This window comes from Glycine max, chromosome 18 (genome assembly GCF_000004515.6).
Source record: "Glycine max cultivar Williams 82 chromosome 18, Glycine_max_v4.0, whole genome shotgun sequence".
Lineage (NCBI taxonomy): Eukaryota > Viridiplantae > Streptophyta > Magnoliopsida > Fabales > Fabaceae > Glycine > Glycine max.
The window spans coordinates 549963-573861 of NC_038254.2; the positions used below are offsets into that span (position 1 = coordinate 549963).

At 34.2% G+C, this 23899-nt stretch overlaps 4 protein-coding genes and 1 non-coding gene across 10 annotated transcripts; 3 read left to right on the forward strand and 2 right to left on the reverse strand.

The window, feature by feature from the left end:
* Positions 1-5389: 5389 nt before the first annotated feature.
* LOC100794586 (ELMO domain-containing protein A) lies at positions 5390-9965 on the reverse strand. 3 transcript variants are annotated; one of them, XM_003552737.5, is made up of 9 exons: positions 9708-9965; positions 8225-8334; positions 7403-7471; positions 7033-7148; positions 6883-6937; positions 6529-6649; positions 6275-6322; positions 6044-6138; positions 5390-5734 (listed from the first exon to the last, which is right to left on the reverse strand). In XM_003552737.5, exons 1-9 carry the CDS (start codon positions 9781-9783, stop codon positions 5636-5638), a joined length of 789 nt encoding a protein of 262 aa, XP_003552785.1. In that variant the 5' UTR covers positions 9784-9965; the 3' UTR covers positions 5390-5635. The 3 variants fall into 3 exon arrangements, with proteins under 3 accessions (XP_003552785.1, XP_006601899.1, XP_014625769.1); XM_006601836.4 differs by having other exon boundaries at positions 8225-8394; XM_014770283.3 differs by having other exon boundaries at positions 8225-8443.
* A 3472-nt stretch (positions 9966-13437) lies between these two features.
* LOC100305777 (60S ribosomal protein L17) lies at positions 13438-15359 on the forward strand. The gene is made up of 7 exons (NM_001249597.2): positions 13438-13544; positions 13639-13675; positions 13845-13885; positions 14396-14626; positions 14721-14823; positions 14905-14972; positions 15059-15359. The coding sequence occupies exons 1-7, from the start codon at positions 13542-13544 to the stop codon at positions 15119-15121; spliced, it is 546 nt and encodes a 181-aa protein (NP_001236526.1). The 5' UTR covers positions 13438-13541; the 3' UTR covers positions 15122-15359.
* LOC113000288 (small nucleolar RNA snoR74) lies at positions 14035-14166 on the forward strand. Its single transcript, XR_003265579.1, has one exon. It is a non-coding gene; the product is annotated as a small nucleolar RNA snoR74 (small nucleolar RNA).
* Positions 15360-16235: 876 nt separating the features above from the next.
* On the forward strand, positions 16236-17726 carry LOC100777545 (probable signal peptidase complex subunit 1). Of its 2 annotated transcripts, none has more exons than XM_003551364.4 (2): positions 16236-16368; positions 17283-17726. In XM_003551364.4, the coding sequence occupies exon 2, from the start codon at positions 17283-17285 to the stop codon at positions 17562-17564; it is 282 nt and encodes a 93-aa protein (XP_003551412.1). In that variant the 5' UTR covers positions 16236-16368; the 3' UTR covers positions 17565-17726. The 2 variants fall into 2 exon arrangements, with proteins under 2 accessions (XP_003551412.1, XP_006601900.1); XM_006601837.4 differs by lacking the exon at positions 16236-16368 and adding an exon at positions 16393-16802.
* A 1111-nt stretch (positions 17727-18837) lies between these two features.
* Positions 18838-22793, reverse strand: LOC100796145 (small ribosomal subunit biogenesis GTPase RsgA 1, mitochondrial). 3 transcript variants are annotated; one of them, XM_026126777.2, is made up of 6 exons: positions 22508-22793; positions 21155-21823; positions 20461-20676; positions 20178-20372; positions 19888-20081; positions 18838-19228 (listed from the first exon to the last, which is right to left on the reverse strand). In XM_026126777.2, the coding sequence occupies exons 2-6, from the start codon at positions 21785-21787 to the stop codon at positions 19045-19047; spliced, it is 1422 nt and encodes a 473-aa protein (XP_025982562.1). In that variant the 5' UTR covers positions 21788-21823; positions 22508-22793; the 3' UTR covers positions 18838-19044. The 3 variants fall into 3 exon arrangements, with proteins under 3 accessions (XP_025982562.1, XP_006601901.1, XP_014626345.1); XM_006601838.4 differs by lacking the exon at positions 22508-22793 and adding an exon at positions 22005-22287; XM_014770859.3 differs by lacking the exon at positions 22508-22793 and adding an exon at positions 21981-22177.
* Between the last annotated feature and the right edge of the window lie 1106 nt (positions 22794-23899).

The following is a 23899-nucleotide window of genomic DNA, read 5'->3' on the forward strand; positions in this document are numbered from 1 at the left end:
TAGAAATTGCATTTTAAAATTTTAAAAAAAAATACCCTGTAGGTTTGGATAGGTTCAAAAATATCTAAACCTTGCTTTGAGACCAAAAGTAGCACATTGCAATTTTATAGGGATAAAGCTAGACGAAAATTTTTGCAGAACTAAATTAGAACTTTGGTAATTTTTAATGACGAAAAATTTATTTTAGCCAAAAATTTAAAGAAGTGTTACCCATCCCACTAAAGTTAATCCAAAATGAGCTAAGTATGTTTTTTTTTTTTTGGTATTGATGGCTAATGGCGAAATATGATAACATTTTTCTAGCTTAAATAAATATATTCTCCATTCTGCCTTAAGTATGTTTTCCAGTCTTACAATTTTTTGTTGTTTTAGTCTATGTAAATTCTATTTGTTTTGCTTTTTATCCTTGTTGTCAATATTCGCTTAAAAAAATGATGACATGACAAATGAAATAATAATATCATGTCACGTCATCACTTGATAATGTCATCTTGTCACATCAACACGACGTGTTATGTCATTATTAATTTGTAAGGATTAAAATCAAAACAAAAACAAAAAGAATGAGATATTTGCAAGGATGAATAATTAATTTTAAATTAAATATTAAAATAAAGACTTAAATTAAATATTAAAATTCACACATTTAATAATGTGATACACTTAACATCATCAAGATTTTATAAATTCTTACTCTAAAAAATGACTTATCACAATCATAATAGTCATCACCGTCATTACTACATTGTCATTGTGGCCACCATCATCGCTACTATCATTATTCTCATCTTCGTAGTTCTCATTACTACCACTATTCATATCACTTCCCACACAACCATTATGTTATATGTTTTTTGAAAAAAAAAATATGTGCCTACAAATGGATATAGCCCACTTCCACAACATAACATCTAAGACAACTCCACCCGAGCAACATAATAATAAAGAAAACAAGTCAAGGCTAGGGTATTCAAGGTTAACAGATTGAAGAAGATCATGCCTGACATTATAGATGAGAGGCAATCAGCATTTATAGAAGGAAGGCATATGTTACACAGTGTGTTAATAGCAAATGAAGTGGTTGATGAAGCTAAAAGAAACAAGAAGTCGTGCATGGTATTCAAGGTTGACTACGAGAAGGCGTATGATTCTGTCTCATGGGACTTCCTGATTTACATGATGAGAAGAATGCAATTTTGTACCAAATGGATACAGTGGATTGAGGGGTGCCTAAAATCTGCATCTGTTTCGGTTCTCGTTAACGGTAGTCCCTTATCCGAGTTCTCCCCACAAAGAGGACTCCGACAAGGGGACCCTTTAGCACCGTTTCTCTTCAACATAGTTGCTGAAGCCTTGAATGGCCTGATGTCAGAAGCTGTGGGGAAAGGTTTATTTAGAGGGTTTCCAGTTGGCAGAAATAAGCTGGAAATTGGCATCCTCCAATATGCAGATGACACAATTTTCTTTGGTGAAGCATCTATGCAGAATGTCAGAGCAATTAAGGCAATTTTGAGAACCTTCGAAATGGTGTCAGGCCTTAAAATCAACTTTGCCAAAAGCAGCTTTGGAGCATTTGGCATGTCACAACAGTGGACACTTCATGCAGCAGACTACCTTAATTGTGGCTTGTTGTCCTTTCCTTTTACTTATCTTGGTGTTCCTATTGGAGCAAATCCAAGAAGATGTCAAACGTGGGACCCTATCTTGAGTAAATGCGAGAGAAAACTAGCGAAATGGAAGCAAAGACACTTGTCTTTCGGGGGGAGAGTGACTCTTATACAATCAGTCCTAACATCCATTCCTATTTATTTCTTTTCATTTTTCAGGGTTCCTAAGAACGTGCTGGACAAGTTGGTGAGCATACAGAGGAAGTTCCTATGGGGTGGCGCACTTGAGCATAACAAGATAGCCTGGGTCAAGTGGGACACAATATGCCTCCCAAAAGAAAATGGGGGCCTGGGAATCAAAGACATCAACGCTTTCAACCTAGCATTGCTTGGGAAGTGGAAGTGGAACCTTCTTCAGCATCAGGGAGAATTGTGGGCAAGGGTACTTGAATCTAAGTATGGAGGGTGGAGGAGTTTGAATGAGACATCGAGAGCTAATACCGAATCCATATGGTGGAGGGACTTGAAGTTGCTTTCGAATCTTCCGCAACATAGTGAGGCAATGCAGGATACAATTGTGTGGAAGGTTGGAAAAGGGGATAAGTTCAGATTTTGGGAGGATAATTGGATTTGTGGAGATGCTTCGTTGTCAGCCAAATATCCTAGGCTGTACGCCATTTCTTGTCAGCAAAACCAAATTATCCAGCAAATGGGGGATTGTAAAGATACGGGGTGGGAGTGGAACTTAAGGTGGAGGAGACCATTGTTCGATAGCGAGATTAATTTGGTTGTATCGTTCCTAAAAGATGTTGAATGCAAAAGTATACATCCCCAATATGAAGATCAGTGGGTGTGGTCGGCAGATCAGAGTGGACAATACACGGCTAGAAGTGCTTATATTGTGATGAGGGGGGACATATCAGAGGAGACAGAGGGGGGAGTTTTTCAGGAATTGTGGAAACTTAAGCTTCCAAGTAAAATTTCAACGTTTGCATGGAGACTACTCAAGGATAGACTACCGACTAGAGTAAATTTGAGGAGACGACAGGTTGAGGTAGAGGATAGCACATGCCCTTTTTGTAGAAATATGGAGGAGAGCGCAGGTCACTTGTTTTTTCAGTGTAGCAGAATTCTTCCTGTATGGTGGGAATCGCTGAATTGGACTAATATTGTGGGTGTTTTTCCGCTAAATCCAAAGCAGCATTTCCTCTATCATATAGGTGGACTGGAGGGCGGAGTGAGGGCTAATAGGTGGAAGTGGTGGTGGCTTGCACTCACATGGACAATTTGGAAGCACAGAAATAATGTCATTTTTTCAAACGCTACTTTTGATGCCAACAAAGTGTTGGACGATGCACTTTTCTTACTTTGGACGTGGCTTAGGAATTTGGAGAAGGGCTTCAACACTCATTACAACCACTGGTACAGCAATCTTAGTATAGGATTCAGTCACTAGTTGTGGACTTAATGTTAATTGAATGTTACACCTTATTGTCGCCTCTCTAGCTAGGCAATGGTTCCGAGCTTGACCAACCTATGGTTTGCGTGGAACCATTTGTGTGGCTTCTAACTTAATCTCTGTATATTTTGGTACCTCTGGTACTCAAGTAATATAATCATTATTGTTTGCCGATCAAAAAAAAAAAAAGTCAAGGCTAGGGTGGACCACTTTGATAGGTGGTTGATTGTGGACAAGAAATTTTAGCCATTAGATTAATTTATCTTAATAGGTTATACATTGTATCTTACACGCCAGATTATTTTCCTTCATCTCTCTCCTTAGCGCCAACAACTGTTCATAGCCAGCTGCCACTCACCACAAACAAAGCTAATCACTGTCGACCACTGCTGGAGGGGATTTTCAATGTCACGATTTTGCCATTTTGACTACAACGTCGGCGCCGAAGAGATCTCAACAGTGAAAAGAAGGGTCTCGAAGAGAGCCTCCTCATATGCCTCACTTGCTGCCACTTCCATCGCCTAGATCTGTCACAGATCTCTGACTTCAACGTCGAAATTTGCCGTAGAAACAAAATGGAAGAAAGATGAACATTTTGAAACTCATATTTGAAAGTAGAGCATTTCAAAATTCAAAATATGAAAAAAGATAAGTAGTAAAGAGTCATTAGAGTTGGTGGGTGGTGACAAAATGGGAATAATGGTGGTGAGTGGTGATGTGGTCGTCGGAGATGATGGAAGGGTCATCGAAAATTATGGAGAGAGAGGGAGAATGAGGGTAAAGATTTGGTGTGACCAGGATTGAAGTACCAAGCAAACTATAATGCACCAGGGTAAAGATTTGCCATAAATATAACTAATGCAGTTTTCTAGAGGTTTCCTGAGGATGATTTCATAAATTAATAATTTAGGAATTTTTTTAATTAGTATGATGATAAGATAATTGACATTGACAAAAGGGAAAATATCAGACAAAATATAAAAGGGTTGAGAGGAAATTATATATATATATATATATATATATATATATATATATATATATGATGTTATGTGTTTTTTGTAGAGAAATGTCGAAACGGTGGAATTGTGGAAGAAAAAGGGGGTGTGTACTTCAGCAAAACAGAAAACTACACTTACACAAAAACACTAAAAAGAAAAGCAAAAGTGTTTTGTGTGTGTGCAGTGGACGAAAAACTAACTTTGTTCTAAAAAGGAGCATACTACATTAGATGAGCTCCTGGTGGGGGCTTTCTTGTCCACTTTCTGCAGGGACAACTAGTAGAGAGAAATCGAGAAGGGTGGAGAGAAGGGCTAAGGTTTTTTAGGTTTTCTTAAAATGGCGTCATTTTGATAATTTTGTATTTTTTTTTACACGAAACCCAATATGCGTTTTAAAAATCAATCAGATCACCGGATTTGCATAAAACCAGCTGGGTCTGACTGGGTCATATCGGACCAAATGCATGGCCAATCCAATAACCAAACCAAATCGGTTATGCTATCGAGTTCCGTTATCTGTGTCGGATTAAAAGAAAACTCACAGAAAATACCTTTTATAATAGAGTTTTTATGGTATTTTCAATAGTTAAGAAGATTTTGATATTGTTAATTTCTTAATCAATCAAATTACATGTTATTTTTTTGTTAATTATTTTTTATTTTTTATTTTTTAAAATTAGTCCTTGATTATTATTTTTAAAATTTTTTAAATTACAACTTTTTCAAATTATAAAATATAATTAAAGATAACTTTAGAAGTTTAAATTCTAAAATCTTTTTAGTTACTTTCAACATTTTTTATAAAATAATACTTAAATCTCATCATCCATTTATAACATAAAAATAAAATAGTCAATTTTATATTATAAAGTTATCCAATCATAAATTATCTCATAAGATCACATAAAAATAAAATAGTCAATTTTATATTATAAAGTTATCCAATCATAAATTATCTCATAAGATCATTAAATTTTATGATAATTACTTTAAAATCTATTTCTTAGATATGAATGAAAGTTAAATTCCATGATTATCTAATATGCATTTGTATGTCGACGTAAATGGTATAGATTAGCATGGTTTTCTTCACGTGAAATTGTAATTTACATTTTCCATACACCAGAATAGAAAAGGACTCGGAGGTAGTACAATGATTTGGAGGAGCTCGTGAAAGAGTTAACAGCAAACTACAAAACTCTAAAATTGTAGCCTTACCAGAATATGAACTCGTAATAATTGATTCAATAGATAGATACGCATAATCTAGGAATCCAATCACTAATTAGTCAAAACTTCCAAACGAGAATCTCGTGGAAGCAATGTAAAGATAAAAATCCACCCAGCAAATGTGGAAATTTCTTTAGCACTAGTCATTAGTCAAGGAGTCGAGTTCATTTTAATTTAGATCTATCATATCATGTAAGGAATAAAAAGGGGGATAAATTAAGAAGATATGCTAGACCTAGTTAATGGACATTAATTAAAGTTAAACCTATAAGCAAGTGAGCGAGGATGTACACATTACACAAACTATGCTTCGTTGGAAGAGAGGGTTTTTGAGCCACTTGTCAACAAAGAAGACTGTAAGAAGGCATGTCTTCAATCCGTAGAACATCATCCATCAACAACTCTTTCTCTAGCTGAACTCGCGTGGATTTCAAGACATCCTGTAACAGAAAACAACATTTTATTCAATTTCCGGGCGAGTTTGTTTAAGTTTATTTTTTTAAATAAGTGTTTTTTCAAACAAAATAAGTAGCTTCATGGTTTTCTGATGTGTTTGTATAAACTGTTTTAACTTAAAATTAGCAATTTTCTGTTTTTTTAATAAGCAAATCTTATCTGTTTCTTGTGAATAGCATTTATTTTGAAATTACTTTTTTTAAGTTTAACAAACTCACCCTCAATCCCTTTAAAAGAAGCACCTTAATAAAGCACAACAAAATTTACTCAGCAAGTACGCAATGGATGCTTACATTAAATTCCATGTATGTAGCATTTCTCTCCAGCCACAGTTTGTCCATAACCACGAATGCCGCACAGTAGAGCAAGTCAAATGCCCATTCATTTTCTGTAAATGTATCAGAAAGAAGAATGGTAAGATTTAAGAAATCACCACCTTTGAACTCTCGGGTAAATGACATAAAAGATAATATCTCAAAACATTTTTGTGTATAAATAGTGAAGAAACAGTTACTGATTCTAACCTGAAAGCATCTGCAGAAAAACAGCTCTTACAAAAGTCCTGGGTTTGGCTGCAAGCGAAGAAACAGCCCCGCATTAGAAATATTGTTGTAATTAAGATGAGAAATTTCATTCCCTTTTAAGATTAGTATATTATGTGATTTGAGTTTCTTTGGAGACTTAGGCCACAAGATTTTATATTTAACTAAATATGAGAATGTGTTACTAAAATAAGTCAACAACTATGTTTTGGTGCAAAAGACTTTTCATGACGTACTGGCATCAAGGTCCAGCATTTGCATAATCATAAATGTGATATTAACGCCAGCAACAGCAAAGGGATACTCCCAAACAGCTCCTTTTCCTCCTTGTTTCTTCAATAGGCGCTGAAAAGAAGTCTGCAACAAGTAGAGGAACATCAAAACAAAAGCAAATAAATTATTTGTCAGAAGAAGTTGGGTTAAAAACACTTATTTCATTCATCTATAAAATGTCACATTATTTTTAGAAAAATCGATGGCCTTCTTAGTTAAAAACACTAAATCAAGATGCAGATCCAAATATTTTTATTTTGGGAGTCTTAAGATAGAAATGGTGCCACCGAAAGATAGTAGCTAGTTCAGAATCTCACGGAGAATGTCTTCGCAAAGAATAGTAGGTTCTCCAACGAAATGAAACCAGCTCCTCTGTTCACAAAAATTGGTCCAGAAGAAATGAAAAATGACATGTCAAGAAGGAAAACAGCACAAAAACTAAGAAAGGGGTGATAAGGCAAATTAACCTGAAATCAGTAGATGGATCTCTACCCTGCCATCCCATTTCTTTCCATTGATCAGAAATCAAGCTTTGGAGCTCCTGATCAGGAAACGAAGCAGACCACAGAGCTCTCAACGCTTCCTGTCCTTGAAAGAATTTCTGGATGAGTAACTTGCAAAAGAAGGCTAAACACTAAACAGATGTGAATAAATAAAATTTCAATTCTGCTAAATTTGGCTTTGTCATCCAATTTTACATGTCAATTTGCTGGTGTAAAAAAATTAACTGAGAATAGGATTGCAGCATATCCCTCAGCAAACGATGCTTACTCCAATGCAAAGGAAAATAATTAAACTAAGATATAATGTTGGAACCAAAAGTTACAGAATTTATACCTGGTGTTCAAGCTTGGAAGCATCAAAATAAACTTTCATCCGGCGCTTTAGTCTTCTCAGTCTTTCCTCCTACAAAATTTTTACAAAGTTGCTGCTCAATGAATTCATTTTTTTTCTTGTTTTCCTCACTGCTCTCTGTCCTCAACAAATTCATGACAAGAAAATAAATGAAGAAAAAAAACTATTAAACCATTTATGATGGAGAACACCAGACAGTTTGGAAACAAATTATGAATGCATTTTCAACATTGTTTCTGCAATTATTCTCAGAAAACAAAACAACATTTCCAACAACATGAAACTCTAGTTATAATCACATTTTTCAATTACCTTCAAAAACTATTGCCAGTTAGTTTCCAAAAGTTTTTCAGTTATTCTCAAAAACTATATTGAAATATATTTTCACAGGTCATTGAGAAAGTTTTCCATTTGGAAACTGCAGGCTTTGAAAAGAGTGAGAAAAGGGCAATATACAAATGGTTCAACTTCTTGAACTGACAGAGAGACACAAATTGGTGAAAATCCCAACTTTGATAACTTAAATTGTAACTTATGAAGAGGGTTCCTATTTTAAATGAACAGTTAATGAAAACACTAAAAAGGAGGAAGCTGGCATTCAAGCTAGTACAGAGTATAATAAAGCAGTCAAGCGGGTTTGAGTAAATCCAATAATGCCCCGGCAAGGAGAGAAATCTTGTAAAAGAAATGTGACACATAAACTAAATCTGAACATATCCAGAGATTAAAAATTATACAACAGTTTATTAAAGTCGAGTCAATCAAGTAAAACAGCAATGTGCAGGTTGTAAATGACTAACTAACCTGTAAAGGGGTCAAACTAATGCAGATTCGTTGACAGTTTCCCTTACGCTTGAAGCAAACACAGGTGAGTCCTTTACCAATCCATGCAGGGGAGCCACACGTTGCATGATCTATATACAACCAATCAGGAGACTTCCCCATTCAACCCTTTTTTCTTCTTTTTATTCAACCTTTTTTCTCAAACAAAGCCAGTAGTAATCACTTGGTTGAGGAAAGCAACTAAAAAAAGAAGTTAGTGTTATCTACTATCTTATTATTTTACAAGTTGATTGAGGTAGTAGCACATGACCAAATCAATAAGGCAGAGATGTTGTGTTTTGGGTGGAACCGAACCGTATCACTTTGTAGGGAACATAATCAAAAGAGAGTTGCGTATGGTGAAGGAGGAGAAGAGGAAGAGTGGTAGTAATTTGAACAGTGTCCATTGTCGTCTTTTGCCCCGACAAATACAAAAGCAAAATGACTTAGACAAACCGTGAGCTGTGATGTTGGGCCTATAGGACCACGTGGGCAGATGAAGATTCATTTCATTACATTACATATTATTATCATCTCCATGTGACCAATAAAATAACTCCTTTTCTTTTTTTCCTTTTGTCTTTTGGCCTTTGGTGTTTTTATTAGTTCAGTTCTTCCTGGTTTTGGTAACTTCCCTTCCCCACCACCGTTCCCATGATCTTGTATGTTACATCAGACTTCACTCACTGTAACAACTAACAACTCCATTAGTAACACAATCCTAATTATTCCTATCCTATGTAGTAGTTTGGTTTGACTAGTTGAGTTTCACACATGCTCTCTCGTCCTATGTGGACCCTCACCCCTCGCCCCGGTTCTTGATGTGACGAAACAAACAAACCCTCCACTTCAAAAACACCGAATTCGGCACTCATTGATTTCCACGACTTTATTAGGATTACAGTAAAAAAATAAACTGACACAAAAAATTTAAATTAAAATAAAATATAAAAATATAAACTCATTTCATTTTACTTATTTTTTATCCTCTTTCAACTCGAACAAAAGAATCCTTAGTTTTCTACTTTTTCTGTTTAGTAACATTGGATTCTTCAAATTTAGGAAACATAATATTATTGTTCTTTTATCTCAAAACCCGATGTTATCTTCAATACATGGCTCGTAAATTATATCGATAATATGGAGGGAAACTCTACGAAATAGCTTAAACAGATCGCAGCGTTTGTAATTTCAGTAGAGAGAATTATAATATAGCTATAAACTATGGGGAAAAAAGTATCCACAAAATTTAGATAAAACTCCTTGTGTATCTTTTGTGTTGTTTTTCGAAATATATTTAAGTTTCACCTCAGTAATCCACATAATTTTATCGGAACAAAACTCTAATTCTATTTACATACAGTTATGAAAATGTGTAAGTTTTGTTCTAAAATTATGCTAATGCAACGAAACGGAGCATCGAAAGAGAAGAATGAAAGTATGAGAAAACTCAAAATAAATGAACCTGAAGCGTGAGAGGGGGTAGAAGGATTGGAAGCGCAAATGGGAAAGAAGGTGGCGTTGATCCTAACGAGGCCCATAATAGCGCTGAATCGTAATCTAATCTAACCTATTTGGTTTGGTTCTGGGATCTGCGAAATCCAATTGGATGATGGAAGGTGAATGTGGTACTCTCTCCAGTACTTATTCTAAGAAGTAAGAATAAAAGTAAGTGTGTTTTCGTATTTCGATTACCCTGTCGTTGCCAAACTCCATGTTTGTCTCTTCTGTCTCTGCTTTTACCATGTTAGAATCTATAAATAAAAATAATTAATTTTGTATTAATTAAGAAAAATAGTTAATATTTTTAATTTTTTAACTCAAATAAAATAAAATTATTTTTAATATGTATTTTATTAGAACTTACTATTGTGAATAAAAAAACCATTAAAATTAAATAAAATATATTTTAGAAAATATAACATTAAATATAAGAGAATTAGTTAAATTGACTTATGTTTAAATCCAATAGAGAATACTATTTTTTGTTTATATATAAATTTAAAGGAAAAACTAGTAGTCTTTTGTCCTATTAACACTTCTGTCCAACTCACAATTCATTGCGTTGAACTTTAAAACCTAAATAAATTATCTGACCGAAATAAATAAATCATCGGAATTCTCACGACTGAAATTGTGGCATTAATTAACCTCGGCTGGACATAACACTTGCTAAATATTTGAATTAAAGTATAATAATAAAGGTGTGAGATTTGCATAATTTTTTAAAATATTTCTCTCATTTTTTATCCATTCGAACACAAATAAATCAAGGGTAAAATAACAATTTCTGAATTCGAAGGGCTACTATTGTGACTAAATTAAATGCATTGATAAGATTAGGAGATGTTTGTTTCTAAGTTATAAATTGTATTCCAAGAAATTATATTCCTAAATATATTATGTTTACAAATATTATTCCCATGAACACGTTTGATTGTCATTAGGAATTTAAAAAAAAAAAAATCACGAAGAAGTAAGCACAGACAGATAATTGATGTAGAAAATAAATTTTAGAGTAAAATATATTTGTCCTTCTTGTGTATTTTTTAAATTTCATATGATATCCCTTCTTTTTTATACTTTATAAAAACTTCCTTAATTATTTAGCTCACATTATATTCAAGCTTCCTTCATTCTAAACAAAGTTTAATAATTTAACAAAAAGTAGATACATATTAATCATATGACTTTTAATGAAATTTTATATCTAAAATATCCTGATATTCTTTATCTTAACTCCACAAAAAAACATGACATCATTTTCAATATGAAAATATTTTAATATTTTTTATTTTTTTTTCTTTTTTCTCTAATTAGACATAAATCCAGCTTTTCGTTGAACCTGAACTTACATTATTGGTACACATATGTTAACATCTTTTTTTTTTCTTCTTCTTTTTTAAATTGCATATGACATTTCTATTTTTTTACACCCTACAAGAACTCCCTTAATTATTTAGCTCAGATTATATTCAAGTTTCCTTCATTCTAAACATTGTTTAATAATTTAACAAAAAAATAAATACATGTTAGTCACATGACTTTTAATGGAACTTTATATCTAAAATATTCTCGTATTCTTTATCTTAACTACACAAAAAGATATGACATCATTTTTAACTTGAAAATATTTTAACATTCTTCATTTTTTTTCTTTTTTCTCTAATTAGACATGAATCTAGCTTTTCGTTAAACGTGAACTCTTCTTGTTGGTACGCATGTGTTAATATTCTTTTTTTTTTCTTCTTTTTTAAATTGCATATGATATCCCTCCTTTTTTACACCCTACAAAAACTCCCATAATTATTTAGCTCACATTATATTCAAGCTTCATTCATTCTAAACACTGTTTAATAATTTAACAAAAAGTAGATACATGTTAGTCACATGACTTTTAATAGAACTTTATATCAAAAATATTCTCATATTCTTTATCTTAACTCCACAAAAAGATATGACATCATTTTCAACCTGAAAATATTTTAACATTCTTCACTCTTTTTCTTTTTTCTCTAATTGGACATAAGTCCAGTTTTTCATTGAACGTGAACTCACCTCGTTAGTACGCATGTGTTAACATCTCTTCTTCTTCTTCTTTTTTTTTTCTTCTTAGTTCATTTTTTTTTGTGCGTGTTAAGTCGTTTGGTTGCTACATTTTTTGTTGGACGTGTTTCCAACAATGCCTATGAATATGGTCATTTGCTATGAATTTTAGTGTTTTGCTCCTATATTTGTGTTTTTAAATCCTTTATTTGAAATATTTATTTTTGATGGCTAAGTGTTTGATATAGCGTCTCAATCAAAAAATGCATCTTCTTCAAGTGTTAACAACACTGAAGTAAGAGTCAAATATTAAAGAAAAAATTGTTATTGTCTCAAGAAAGGTTTATTTACAAGGTCAATTGTTAATTTATTATTAAGTATTTAACAAATATTTAGGACAATTTCGTCTACTCACATATTTCAATTGACGTTAGTTAATGACGTTAACAAAAGAAGGTAAAAGTAATGTAAAATAAAAAGAGGGGTATCAGATGTAATTTGAAAAAAACACAGAGGGTGCAAGTGTAATAAAGATATTATGACAATTTCATTTTCTCGCATATTTCAATTGACGTTAATTAACGACATTAACAAAAGAGAGGATAAAAATAATGAAAAAAAGATGAAACATCATATGCAATTTAAGAAAAACACAAAAAACATAAATGTAATTTACTTTAACTTTTATCTCCATGAATATCAAGATATTCACCTCGTAACATGAGAATAAGAAGTAACAAAAACATATTTATTTCACATGCATGGGAGTTACGTATTTCTTATGATTCTTTTACAAATCATGCACCAACACATGAAAATGTGATATTCTCAATTTAAAATTGCTGTGAGTGTTTATGGATGACTTGAAACAAACATCTCCTTTATGGATTTCAATGCTTTTTATTCAAAAGTCAGTTAATTAATTGGGTTGCAAATTTGAGTTTTTATTTTTATCATTTAAATATTTTTTTTTATTATTATTTTGTTACAAAGGATATTTATGATTATATTAAGAAAAATAAATAATTATTTGTTCTCGTAATTTTTTATCAGTTAGGATAACAGATAATTATTATTCATGCTAACAAAGATTGGTTCATATCCCACGTCTGAATCCGTTGAAGTGAAAATTTTATCAGTGAACAATTTTTATGTTTTCATGATATTAAATTTATTTAATTTTTCATTTAATATGCAGAGGATTTGTAGAGAAATCATTAAGATGTACAATAACAAGTAAAATTGATAGGTTTAAACAAAAGAGAGTAAAATTTCGTACACTCAAGTTATTTGATTTCCACATTTTATTTATTTATTCTATTCTTTATCTTCAATGTTATAATTTTTTTTGTTTCTCTTTTAACTTCTCATTAGTCAGAACTAACTGTGAAAAAATATAAATATAGACATGAAATGTCTTTCTTCCATTTATTTCAATACAAAAAACATACAACAACACCATACTCTAATTTGATTAATTTCCATAGATCTTTAATTATTCTTTTTAAATTTTTTCCGTATGAAAATCTTAAGTTGTTACTTAGCACAGATATGGTCTCAGAACAGGTTCAGCCCAACAACTAAATTATAGTTTAATTGGGCCGGATGTATTCGAAGACCATAATTGATCCATCTTCTACAAAAGGTACCCATTATATATAAAGCGAATAACTGCTAATTATGCCCTAGTTTGCTTCTTCCCTTAGCCGTTGCTCTGCTTCAACATTGCGGAAGCAGAAGAAGCGCCGCAGCTATGGTAGGTTACCAACACCAAACAATGCTTCTCAGTTTTTTTCCTCTGAACTTCGTTTTTAGTTCTCATAACGCTGTTCCGTTTTCTCTTTTCTCAGGTGAAGTACTCCAGAGAACCCGACAATCCCACCAAGTGTAAGTTCCGTTACCCTCTCTTAATTTGACAAAATTCTTAATACATGTTATTTATTTTCTGTGTTTATTTATCCGTCATTTTTCTTCACTCGAACGTAAGTGTTTGTCTTTTATGTGTTGATTTTAGCTTAATTTAATCTAATACACTGATTGTGCCATGTTATTGCAGCCTGCAAGGCCAGAGGCGCTGACCTCAGAGTTCATTTTAAGGTACTTAGATTTGTTACCATTTGATGATCTTCTGTGTGGTGATGTACTAGACCATTATGTGTAATATGCCTAACCCTAATTTTTAGAATTGAATGTGATGTGTTTTTTAATATGCATTTTTGCATTGTCCATAATTGGGAAACCTGATGAAAAAAGCAGGGGTTTGTTTTGATTATGTGGACTTCCCTCTCGTAAACTTCAGTGATATAATTTTCCATTGTTATTGGGTGAACCTCTGTTCTTTGGCTGTGATTGAAGGTTCAGTAAATGATGGAACACGCTTTTCCACTATATGCTAGTAATAATGATGGTTAACTTGGTTAACTCGATTACGTATAAAGAAAATATACTTATTGTTTTAATAACTACTTTTATTCTAATCCATTTGAGGTAATGGCACCATTGTTTATGGTTAATATGTTTTCCTCTGTTGTTGATGAAAGTTTTATAAAGATGGTTATTGGTCAGTGATGGAGTTTAAAATAATTTATTTGTCTGTCTACTTTACAGAACACTAGGGAGACTGCCTTTGCCATCAGGAAGTTGCCCCTTGTTAAAGCTAAACGATACTTAGAGGATGTTTTGGCCCACAAACAGGCTATTCCTTTCCGACGCTTTTGTGGTGGTGTTGGGAGGACGGCCCAGGCTAAGAACAGACACTCCAATGGGCAAGGACGCTGGCCCGTCAAATCAGCTAAGTTCATTCTAGATTTGCTGAAGAATGCTGAGAGTAATGCTGAAGTATGTCCTGTATAAGCATTTGATTTGATTTTTCATATGATTATTTTAAGTCAACTTTCAAAGTCATTATACTTTTGGTTTTGCTTTGCCACAGGTGAAAGGTTTGGATGTCGATGCTCTGTACATTTCTCATATCCAGGTTAATCAAGCACAGAAGCAAAGACGCCGCACCTACAGAGCTCATGGAAGAATCAACCGTATGTCGCTGGTTTTGTTGCTATCACTGACTTAATGGATTACTATTACTTACTTATGTTGAGAGTGTCTTTTTTTTGCAGCTTACATGTCATCTCCATGCCACATTGAGCTGATATTATCTGAGAAGGAAGAGCCGGTGAAGAAGGAGGTAATGATTGACCATCTCTCTGATAACATTATATTGACTTCCTCTTTTCTTTTGCATCAAATTCTTATCTATTGTTGCTCTTGTAGGCTGAGACTCAATTGGCAACAAGCAAGAAGAAGGGCGCTCTTCGAAGTGGTGCTTCATCTTAAATTACCCTTGAAGCTACTGGATGACCTTCATTCCTGATTTATGTCAGTTTTGTCTATCGTTTTCCTTTATATTTGTTATGAGCTGCTTTTGAAGCTTGGACAGCACCTTTTGCTTGGTATACTATGTTTCAAGTTAATTGAGTTACTCGGGAATTTTTATTATGGTAATTGGATGATTAATTTTAGTTTCAATTCTGTGGATCCCTGCTGCTGGGAATTTACGGAAGTAGAATCTTGTTCAGAAGATGCATCTTTTAGACATTGGAGAGCAATTGGGCTAACATAACACAACCAGTAATAATACTTTATTGACGGCAATGTTTTAAAAATGTCGAATCAACTTATGGATCGCCGTTGTTCAATTGGCTTAGTTGATCTTGCCAGATTCTAGTAGAATACGATACATACTGGGGTAAATGGTTGAACTCGGGACCTGTCCGTTGTACGTTTAATTAACAAGTTAAATTCACTTGAGTATGTAGCGTTATTTCGATTTATTTTTCACAAAATGGAGTATCAATTACTAATTACATACAATGACTCCAAACGTATGAATTTTGGGTAGAGTGAGCAAACTCGGTGAAGGTGGAGATTGTTAGAAAAAGACTCTCAACTAAAATAAACTTAATAAATTATTGAGCTAACCTTAGCTAAATTCATTACACATAATACTATTGCGAGAAGTTGGGTATATACGAAAATGCAAAAATACACGTGCTTAGATAAATATGAACACTAAGACAAATTGAAATTCATTCATTCATCTCATAAAGAAACGTTTATCTGGTATCACTGACATTGTTCTCACAATTTCTATGAAAAGTAATGTCTAATAGAAGGTTAAGAAATGATTGATATCTACACACATAAAATTGTTCTTAAGTGCCAAAATTTAATTTATCGTATAGAAATAACTACAAGTATTTGTTTATTTTTGTACTTATAGCATATAACAATCCTCTGATATTTTGAACAATTTTGCAAACATTCTCTAATATAAATTATTTTTATATTATCTAATACGATTTTTAAATTAAAAATTAAAAATTATTTTTAATAAAAATATTTAATTTATTAATTAAAAATAATATAATATTTGAAAAAAAAAGCTTTTCCAAATATATGTGTGTCCATTTGCCGTAAGATGCCTCGCTCGCAGTCGCTGGTCAAATGTTTGACCGAGTAGAGTAGGTTTTGCTTCAACTTTTATTCTGCATTCCATCATCGTCCATTTTCATGATCCTAAGGTAAGATTATCACTCTTCTTTCTTTTTATTTATCATTCACTGTTTGTGTTGCCATAAGAAAACTGCTTTTTGTCGCCAAAATCGATAACCACTCTTCCGTTTAGCTGCGATTTTTTCATTTCCTGAATCTCTTCTGATTCGGGTTGCCCGATTGTAGGAAACCCCATTTCAGAGATACACTATAAGAAATTTTAATCACTGTGTGTTGTTGAACATCGAGATACGGAAATGTCTGTTTTCTGCATAATTTGTCTTGTATCTTTGTTTAGCTGCATCAAATTTTTCAGTGGAATTTCGTTTAGGGTATGCTTTTACGATGAGCGTTTGTGTGTTGGGGATACAGTTATTGCCAATTACCGTTGTATTTTAGAGGATTTGGTGAACCTTAGCGAAAAAGTCTCATTTATCTCCGAGCAATCCTTTTCCAATTTTAGGTATTGAGTACAGATTCGAGCTTTTATTTCCCCTTTTTTTTTTGCTGTGCACCAATTACTGCACTGAGCACAGATTACAGTTGTACCATCGTGATTGATTATTAGGCTTAATGTTTGTCAAGGGCTCTGGAGAATGAACTATACTTGATGTTTGGATGGTTCTGTTTCTATTCTCTGATGGCTAGCTATGATCTTCATGTTTTGCTTGGCAGTTAATGCATGGAATATAAAATATTTTGTATAAGGACACGAGAGATTCTTGATTTATTACTGAGAGTGATACCCTTGGATGATTTCAATATGTAATCTGCGTATTTTATGTTAGACTGTGTTTTCTGGTATAATCATATGACTACTAGTATGTTGTGCATCTTGTAGCAGAGCTATAGATCTAGAGTTTTTCTCTTTTTTTTTTCTTTCAGTATTGTTATTTGGATTGATAGGGTTTGAGTATTTTTCTTTATGTTTTTGCTTCTTTAGATGGATTGGCAAGGGCAAAAGATAGCAGAGCAGCTAATGCAGATAATGCTGCTTGCATTTACTGTGATTGCATTCGCAACAGGATACCTTATGGCTTCTTTCCAAATGATGATCCTCATATATGCTGGTGGTGTGGTTCTCACCACATTGGTGACTGTCCCTAATTGGCCCTTCTTCAACCACCATCCTCTCAAGTGGTTGGATCCAAGTGAGTTAGAAAAGCATCCAAAGCCTCAATCATCTCTGAATGTAAATTCAAAGAACAAGTCCGTTAAGAAGTAGGCTTCTTTGACATATCTTAGTGCTAGTATTTTCTTGAGTTAAAAAATTCTTGCTTTGGCAGAATTTTGTATTTCTTACTCTTCTTCCCTCCCTTTCCCCTTCATTGGATATTACGATGTACTTTACTTCTTTGGACTGCAAAGGTTATATCTGTTTGCTTGAGTTTTGATTTTTTTTATATATATCTCACTTCCTTCCACCCTCTTGCACCCCCACATGGATTGCGAAACCTACATTACTCTTTTTCTTTTATAGATACGGTTGATCTTGGTTTATTTGCTTTTCTGCTTATCTTTTCACTGTTGGTCGGGTTAGGGTGTTAGATTAATCATTCTCATGGCAGAGTAGCATATGATTTCATACACTATTCAAAATATAACCTCTTTATCTGGAAATTGTAATTTTCTTTTTGTTGCTTCTTCAATTTTGATGGTTAAAAGTTGTTGCTGAACACCGAAGTGTGATGCAAATTTCTTGTGTTCTAAGCTTTTGTTTACAAAAAGAGAAACTTGTTGGGATGTGGTTGTGGAACTCGTGCTTCTTGACCAGGTTGTTGGTAATATATTCATCGCGTTTCTGTCTCCTGGAAGTGTTATGGCTGTAACACCAAATATATTTCAAAGAAATGTGATACTGATACTATTTTTCTCATCTCACAAGTACATAGTACACATCAAACATGTATTACACGTGGTAGAATAGTGATTAATATACTGAAGCGTATGCCTTCCTATTGTAACATGAAAGTTTCTCATTAGTGCCGTGTCTATTATAATTTAGGCCATAAATATGGGTGGTTTTTTTGTTCTCGGAATGGAAGAATCGTTTACTAAAAAAAACCAAGAAACAAAAGGAAAGCATGGCTCTCTGGTGGAGCTAAACATGTGCACACTCTAAGCAACACTTCCCGGTTGAGGGCATAAGTAACCACGAAGCTCCCTTAATTCATGAACCCCAAACAGTTTCCAAATGCGAGTTTCGGCTAATCCCTCACTAACCTGACAAATACATGAACCCACAACACTTGTATGGTTAGTTTGCTATGGTAAAACAAACCCGAGTACATAAATTTATAGGCTCTCGAGCAATCGACTAATTACTTCCCGTGTCTCAATTTATCATAACAACGAATGTCCAGTGTATCTTCAATTGTTAGTTGTGGTTGTAAATCCCCCCTTACAAGTCCCTGATGTCGGAAGCTATCAGTTCTAACCGAAAATGATCTCACAAAAAGTGTGAATGATGCTCGTAATTCAATCGTAGGCAATAAGCATGGATCAACCTATCAGTCATCAGAATTCCACAGTGTGTCCATCGGTGAAAATTTGTACAGACTATACACGATTGAGCCTACCTGACACAGACTTGGGTCAAACAAAACATAATGAACTTCAGTAATAGGAACTAGCTGACTCCGAGATACAAGCGAAAGCGCGGAAAGGAACTATTTACAATGAGTACTCTGGGGATTAACGAAATTCTAAGAGTTTTCATTCCTTAGCGCCCTTAAAATGGGATCATTCTCCTCATCAAGCAAATTGTCGTCATCATCATCCAATTCATCTAAAATTGACTGGTTAATCCTCTTCCGAGATTGTCTTCTATGCTTCTTAGGTTCCAAACGTGGTTCTGCTTGCTGAACACCCATGTCTCCCATTTTCAACCTGCAATGTGGTAACGGATTCAATAATTTTCCAAGATAAAAGACAACAGAATTGCGTTTCATCATATTATTGTGTAAGTACTAACTAGCAGCAATTTTACGGTGGTTGTCACTGTCAGAAACATCACAACAATTTTTGGATAGTCTGACTGAAATGTACTACTCTATTGTAGGAAGATCAACTCGCAACAATACACAGCACAGATAATCTGGCAAGAGATGTTTTGCATTGCTGCATATTCCAGGAAAAATACTTCTACTGATACTTTCACACACCTTTTGTTTGGTTAACAAGGGCATGCAAAGATTGGCGGCATGCAAAGATTGGCGGACAAAAAAGCTAATAAATAAATCATATTCATTGTTGAGGACATTTTAAGCAACTTAGTACCTTCTTTCATGGGCTAAAAATGTAAATGCTATGGTAATTATCATAAATAAATTAGAATTGTGCTGTGAGATTCATGTTTATCTCAATACATTAGCACGTAAAAGGATAAGAAACAGCTTTTAAAAATGTGTAAAACCCTCATAATCACAAGAACTGCTCGAAATGTTCATTTTATAAATGAATAAAAATCCCAGAATTGAACCGTTTGATCAAAGCATCATACACAGAGAAGCATTGGTTTTGAATCAACAAAGACGCATTCATCATACCTTACATCCCCTTCTCTTTTAGTTCCAAACGTCCTGAGCTGGAACTCCTCCCTGATTCTGATTTCATCAAGAAGTTGGAAATAGTAGGAATATCTTTCCCAATCTCCCTTCACAATGCACCCAGGTTCACCCAGATGCAAGCAATTGTTAAACGAACATTTCTCAATCTCACTGGCACTAAGCATTTTCCTGATCTGAACAGGGGGAAAAGAATATAACATAATTCAAAACGGAAAAAACCATGTTAACCCCGAATTTATTCAAATACTACAAACATAAGCATTACTAACTTCAGGAAAAGTCTGTGCAAGAGACTGCTTTGTCACTTTCAATAAACTAGGCTGGTTAAATCCAGGAGTATCAGCAAGAAAACCCCCTTCAGACAATGGAAGCAGAGAGACATGGCGAGTAGTATGCTTCCCTCTACCGCTTCTTGTTGAAACCTCCCCAACTCGCTGATCCTCAAGCCACTTGCTTCCCAGAACCTGAAAAGCAACACCCATCCACAAGCAACAAATATCAAACTCTAATATGCACTGTAGAAGACATAAAAACAAACCAAACAAAACCCACAGGCTCAAACCAATTCTCCCCTTCTGCAGCATTGGAAGGATTGCTTCTAAGGGCATTGATCAAACTAGACTTCCCAACTCCACTAGGCCCCACAATCACCGTTGTTTGATCCCTCAACTTGAAACCAAGAAGATCAAGTCCATGTCCAGATTCAACACTGCAAAAAACCGGCTCATACCCCCAGCTGCGCAACCTAGCCTTCCACGAACTAATGATCTACACAAGAAACAAAAGCCAAAAGCAATCAATTACTTCACACCAGAAAATAATTCCCAGCTAGATCGCAAATAAAAACAACATCAACCCAACAAGCCAAAACACAACAACTAAACGTTCCACAAAGTTTTACATAAACCAAACACAATAGACTAACTACCAGTCATGTTTGAATAAATATACTTCTCCTTAAGCACTTATTAAGAGAAGAATATAACAAGATAAAATGAATTGAGCTTCTCTCGTAAGCAGCTAAAAGCCCAAAATCAACTTATGCACTTTCATAAAAGCTCTCTCATCTAACTTTTCGAGCATATATAAATTATATCTTATCGGATAAAAACTCAACTCATTTGACCGTGTTATTATCTCTAGTGTAATTTATCCTATCCTATCCTATCCAAACAGAGCTTATATATAATATAACTATAATTAATTTAAGAAGGCATAAATAACAATGAGAATGCGAGAAGCTCACTTCATTATCCACAAGCTCGGTCTTGTTGAGTGCGAGCGTAAGAGGGATTCCAGTGGATTCAGCTTCCACCAGAAAGCGCGTTAGGGTGAAGGGTTCAGGCTTGGGCTGTTCGAGCGAGAAAAGTACGAGAAGTTGGTCGACGTTGGCAACGGGAGGGTCGAGAATCTCGGAGGTTCGGTGGAAGACATTCTCGATCATGCCCCTGCGGTCCACCCAATCGATGGACCCCACAAGAACCTTGTCCCCTACCATCACCCTCCGCTTAATCTTCTTCAGCAGCGCCCTCACCACGCAAAGTATCTCAACCCCGCGGAAGCTTCCAGAAGGCTCGTCGTTTTCGGGGACGATGACGCGCATGAAGTTGGCCTGCGACGCCGCCACCACGCCGATGGCCTGGGATTCCGTGAGAGGGGGGCTGGCTTCGAGGGAGAGGACAGGCGCAAGAGAAGAAAATTCCTTCAGTGTCTGTTTCGCCTTCAGGAGGTTGCGGCTAGGGGGGGCTTGTTTGTTAGGGTTTTGTTGTTGGTGTCTGGCGGCGATTCGGAGGCAGCGGAAGCGGCGGAGGAGGAGGAGAGGCGCCGCGGAAGCCGCCGCGCGGTGCCGGAGCATCGAGAATGATGACGCGAACGACATGGAAAATCGGAAAATGGAGCAAATGAATCACTGAGTCTGCGAGTGTGGAAAATGAGTGAGGTTCTGTTGGGTAGGGTGAAAAGAAAAATAAATTGAGACCAAAGTTTTGAATCAGATAAAATGTAAAATAGTAAATTTCACATTATTTTTCTGTATATTTCTCTTCACCACTAAAAACGAACACAGCCTTAACTATTTTTGTGTTATGGAGTTATACACTTTTGAGGTCAGAGTCTGTTAGAGTCCATTCTGGTGTAAAACTGAAATGGAGAATCCTGCTTTCTCTAAACGACGTGACTCTGCGCTCTTCTTGCATTTACATATCCATTAACGACGCTTTATCGCTTAAACGACGTTCACTGGCCTACGTTATCCTCTTTTATTTGACTATTTTTTTATGAATAAGAAGGGAAAGTAAAAGTGAAGATATAGAGAGAAAAATATGATGGAAACTACCAGACTATAATGAAAATTGATGAATACACTCCCTAATTACACTTGTTTTAGTTTCCATCAAACACTTATTTGTTTCATATTGATACATCACTCGTGCAAGTAGTACTGCTTTTCCAATTTCCATCAGCTCAATCTTAAAGGAAACTATGTTCAAAAGAGTTAATTAAAGAATAAAATATTAAACTTTTATTAAAAAAACATAATCAACTTACTTTCCTTTCTCTTTTTATCAGTCAAACCAAGAAAAGATGGGGTACAACTTACATATATCCAACCCTTTTACAAACTCTTGAGATATTGCCTTTCTATACTTACAAAAGCAGCCCTTACTTCACATACAATTTCCCTTATGCAAATACTGTATCCCTGCATTTTGCCTAATCCTCCCTCTGAATGTGTAATCTTACCATGCTAACGTGTGCTTTTATAGTTGTAATAGACACAATCATGACTGTCAAATTCAGGAGTCTGCGTTTGATAGCAAATGAATAACGTGTTTTCTCTATCTAGAATCGGAAATTCGCAAGAGTTTAAGAAATGAATAACGTATGTTTCTGTTGCATAGGCTATGTTTTGTGTTTTAATCTCGTTGAGAATTATCTTCCATGTAAATGCAATGACTTTCGAAGGGGCTGGTAGAGTACACAAACATTTAAATTATACTTTACTACAATTTTCTATATATTCTTAAAGTAATTTTTTTATGAAAACTTTTGTTATTTTTTAACTAATACACATAAGATAATAATTAGTAACACTTATAATAAGATTATTAAAATACAAATTTCCTTAAAAGATGTGTTCACATTTAATGTGTTTCGAATAAGATTGTATTCAAAGAAAAGAAAACATAAAAAAACATGTGAAAACAATTCACAAAAATATGACAATTCACAATGTTACCGTAACCTTACACAAAGTGCTTCCATATTAATCCTACTCAAATTTGACAAAATTGCAATTTGTGGTGCTCTCTTTCGTGGAATCAGAGGCCTAGGTTACTCAAATTACTCGCACCCTAACTTGGGAAACATGGGAATATTGTTCGGATTCTTGGAGGGATTGGTTTTAATTTAGTGGCGCGTCTCGATCAATAACACATCAAATATCTAATATTCTTTATTTCTGTTAGTGGTATAACTTACAATCGGACAGAACATGTTATTTGTTAGAAATGAGGCTGAAAATAGATTGTCTTAATCATATCTATGGTTTTATGGAAAATATGCAACGTGTCAGCTTACCAAATGAATAATGAAAGAAGCGGCAGTGATGTGTAGTGCTTTCATCGTAGAAACACCTAAGAAATAAATGTGGGAAGCAAATTTTATAATATTGCGTGAAAAAATATATTTTTATAAATATTAAATAAATAAGATTCTTACAAATTATAAGTATTTAAAAAAAAAACAGAATACAAAAATTTTATTTTGCTTATGAAGTTCGGCTTTTCAATATGCATTTTGGCATACACTAAGTAAACATTTTTTAATAATATTAATATGAAATATTCATTCATTAGTTTGTTCAAGATTAATATTTATTGGAGAATTTTATTGGTCATTTTTAGTGTGAAGTCTCTAATCTTTTTTTTTATTATATTATTTTCTAAAATTCATTCTTGAAATATTAATAGATAAGCATGTTTGACTCACA

Excerpts from the sequence above, each read along its gene's own strand:
- LOC100794586 (XM_003552737.5), bottom strand. The coding sequence starts at position 9,783 with ATGGGCCTCGTTAGGATCAACGCCACCTTCTTTCCCATTTGCGCTTCC. Across the intron at positions 7,472-8,224 it reads TTAGTTTGACCCCTTTACAG|GAGGAAAGACTGAGAAGACT; the intron begins GTTAGTTAGTCA and ends AAAATTTTGTAG. Across the intron at positions 6,938-7,032 it reads GATCCATCTACTGATTTCAG|AGGAGCTGGTTTCATTTCGT; the intron begins GTTAATTTGCCT and ends TTTTGTGAACAG.
- LOC100305777 (NM_001249597.2), top strand. Across the intron at positions 13,676-13,844 it reads ACCCGACAATCCCACCAAGT|CCTGCAAGGCCAGAGGCGCT; the intron begins GTAAGTTCCGTT and ends ATGTTATTGCAG. Across the intron at positions 14,627-14,720 it reads ATGCTGAGAGTAATGCTGAA|GTGAAAGGTTTGGATGTCGA; the intron begins GTATGTCCTGTA and ends GCTTTGCCACAG.
- LOC100777545 (XM_003551364.4), top strand. The coding sequence starts at position 17,283 with ATGGATTGGCAAGGGCAAAAGATAGCAGAGCAGCTAATGCAGATAATG.
- LOC100796145 (XM_026126777.2), bottom strand. The coding sequence starts at position 21,787 with ATGTCGTTCGCGTCATCATTCTCGATGCTCCGGCACCGCGCGGCGGCT. Across the intron at positions 20,677-21,154 it reads CCGAGCTTGTGGATAATGAA|ATCATTAGTTCGTGGAAGGC; the intron begins GTGAGCTTCTCG and ends TTTCTTGTGTAG. Across the intron at positions 20,373-20,460 it reads GGGAGAATTGGTTTGAGCCT|GTTCTGGGAAGCAAGTGGCT; the intron begins GTGGGTTTTGTT and ends GTTGCTTTTCAG.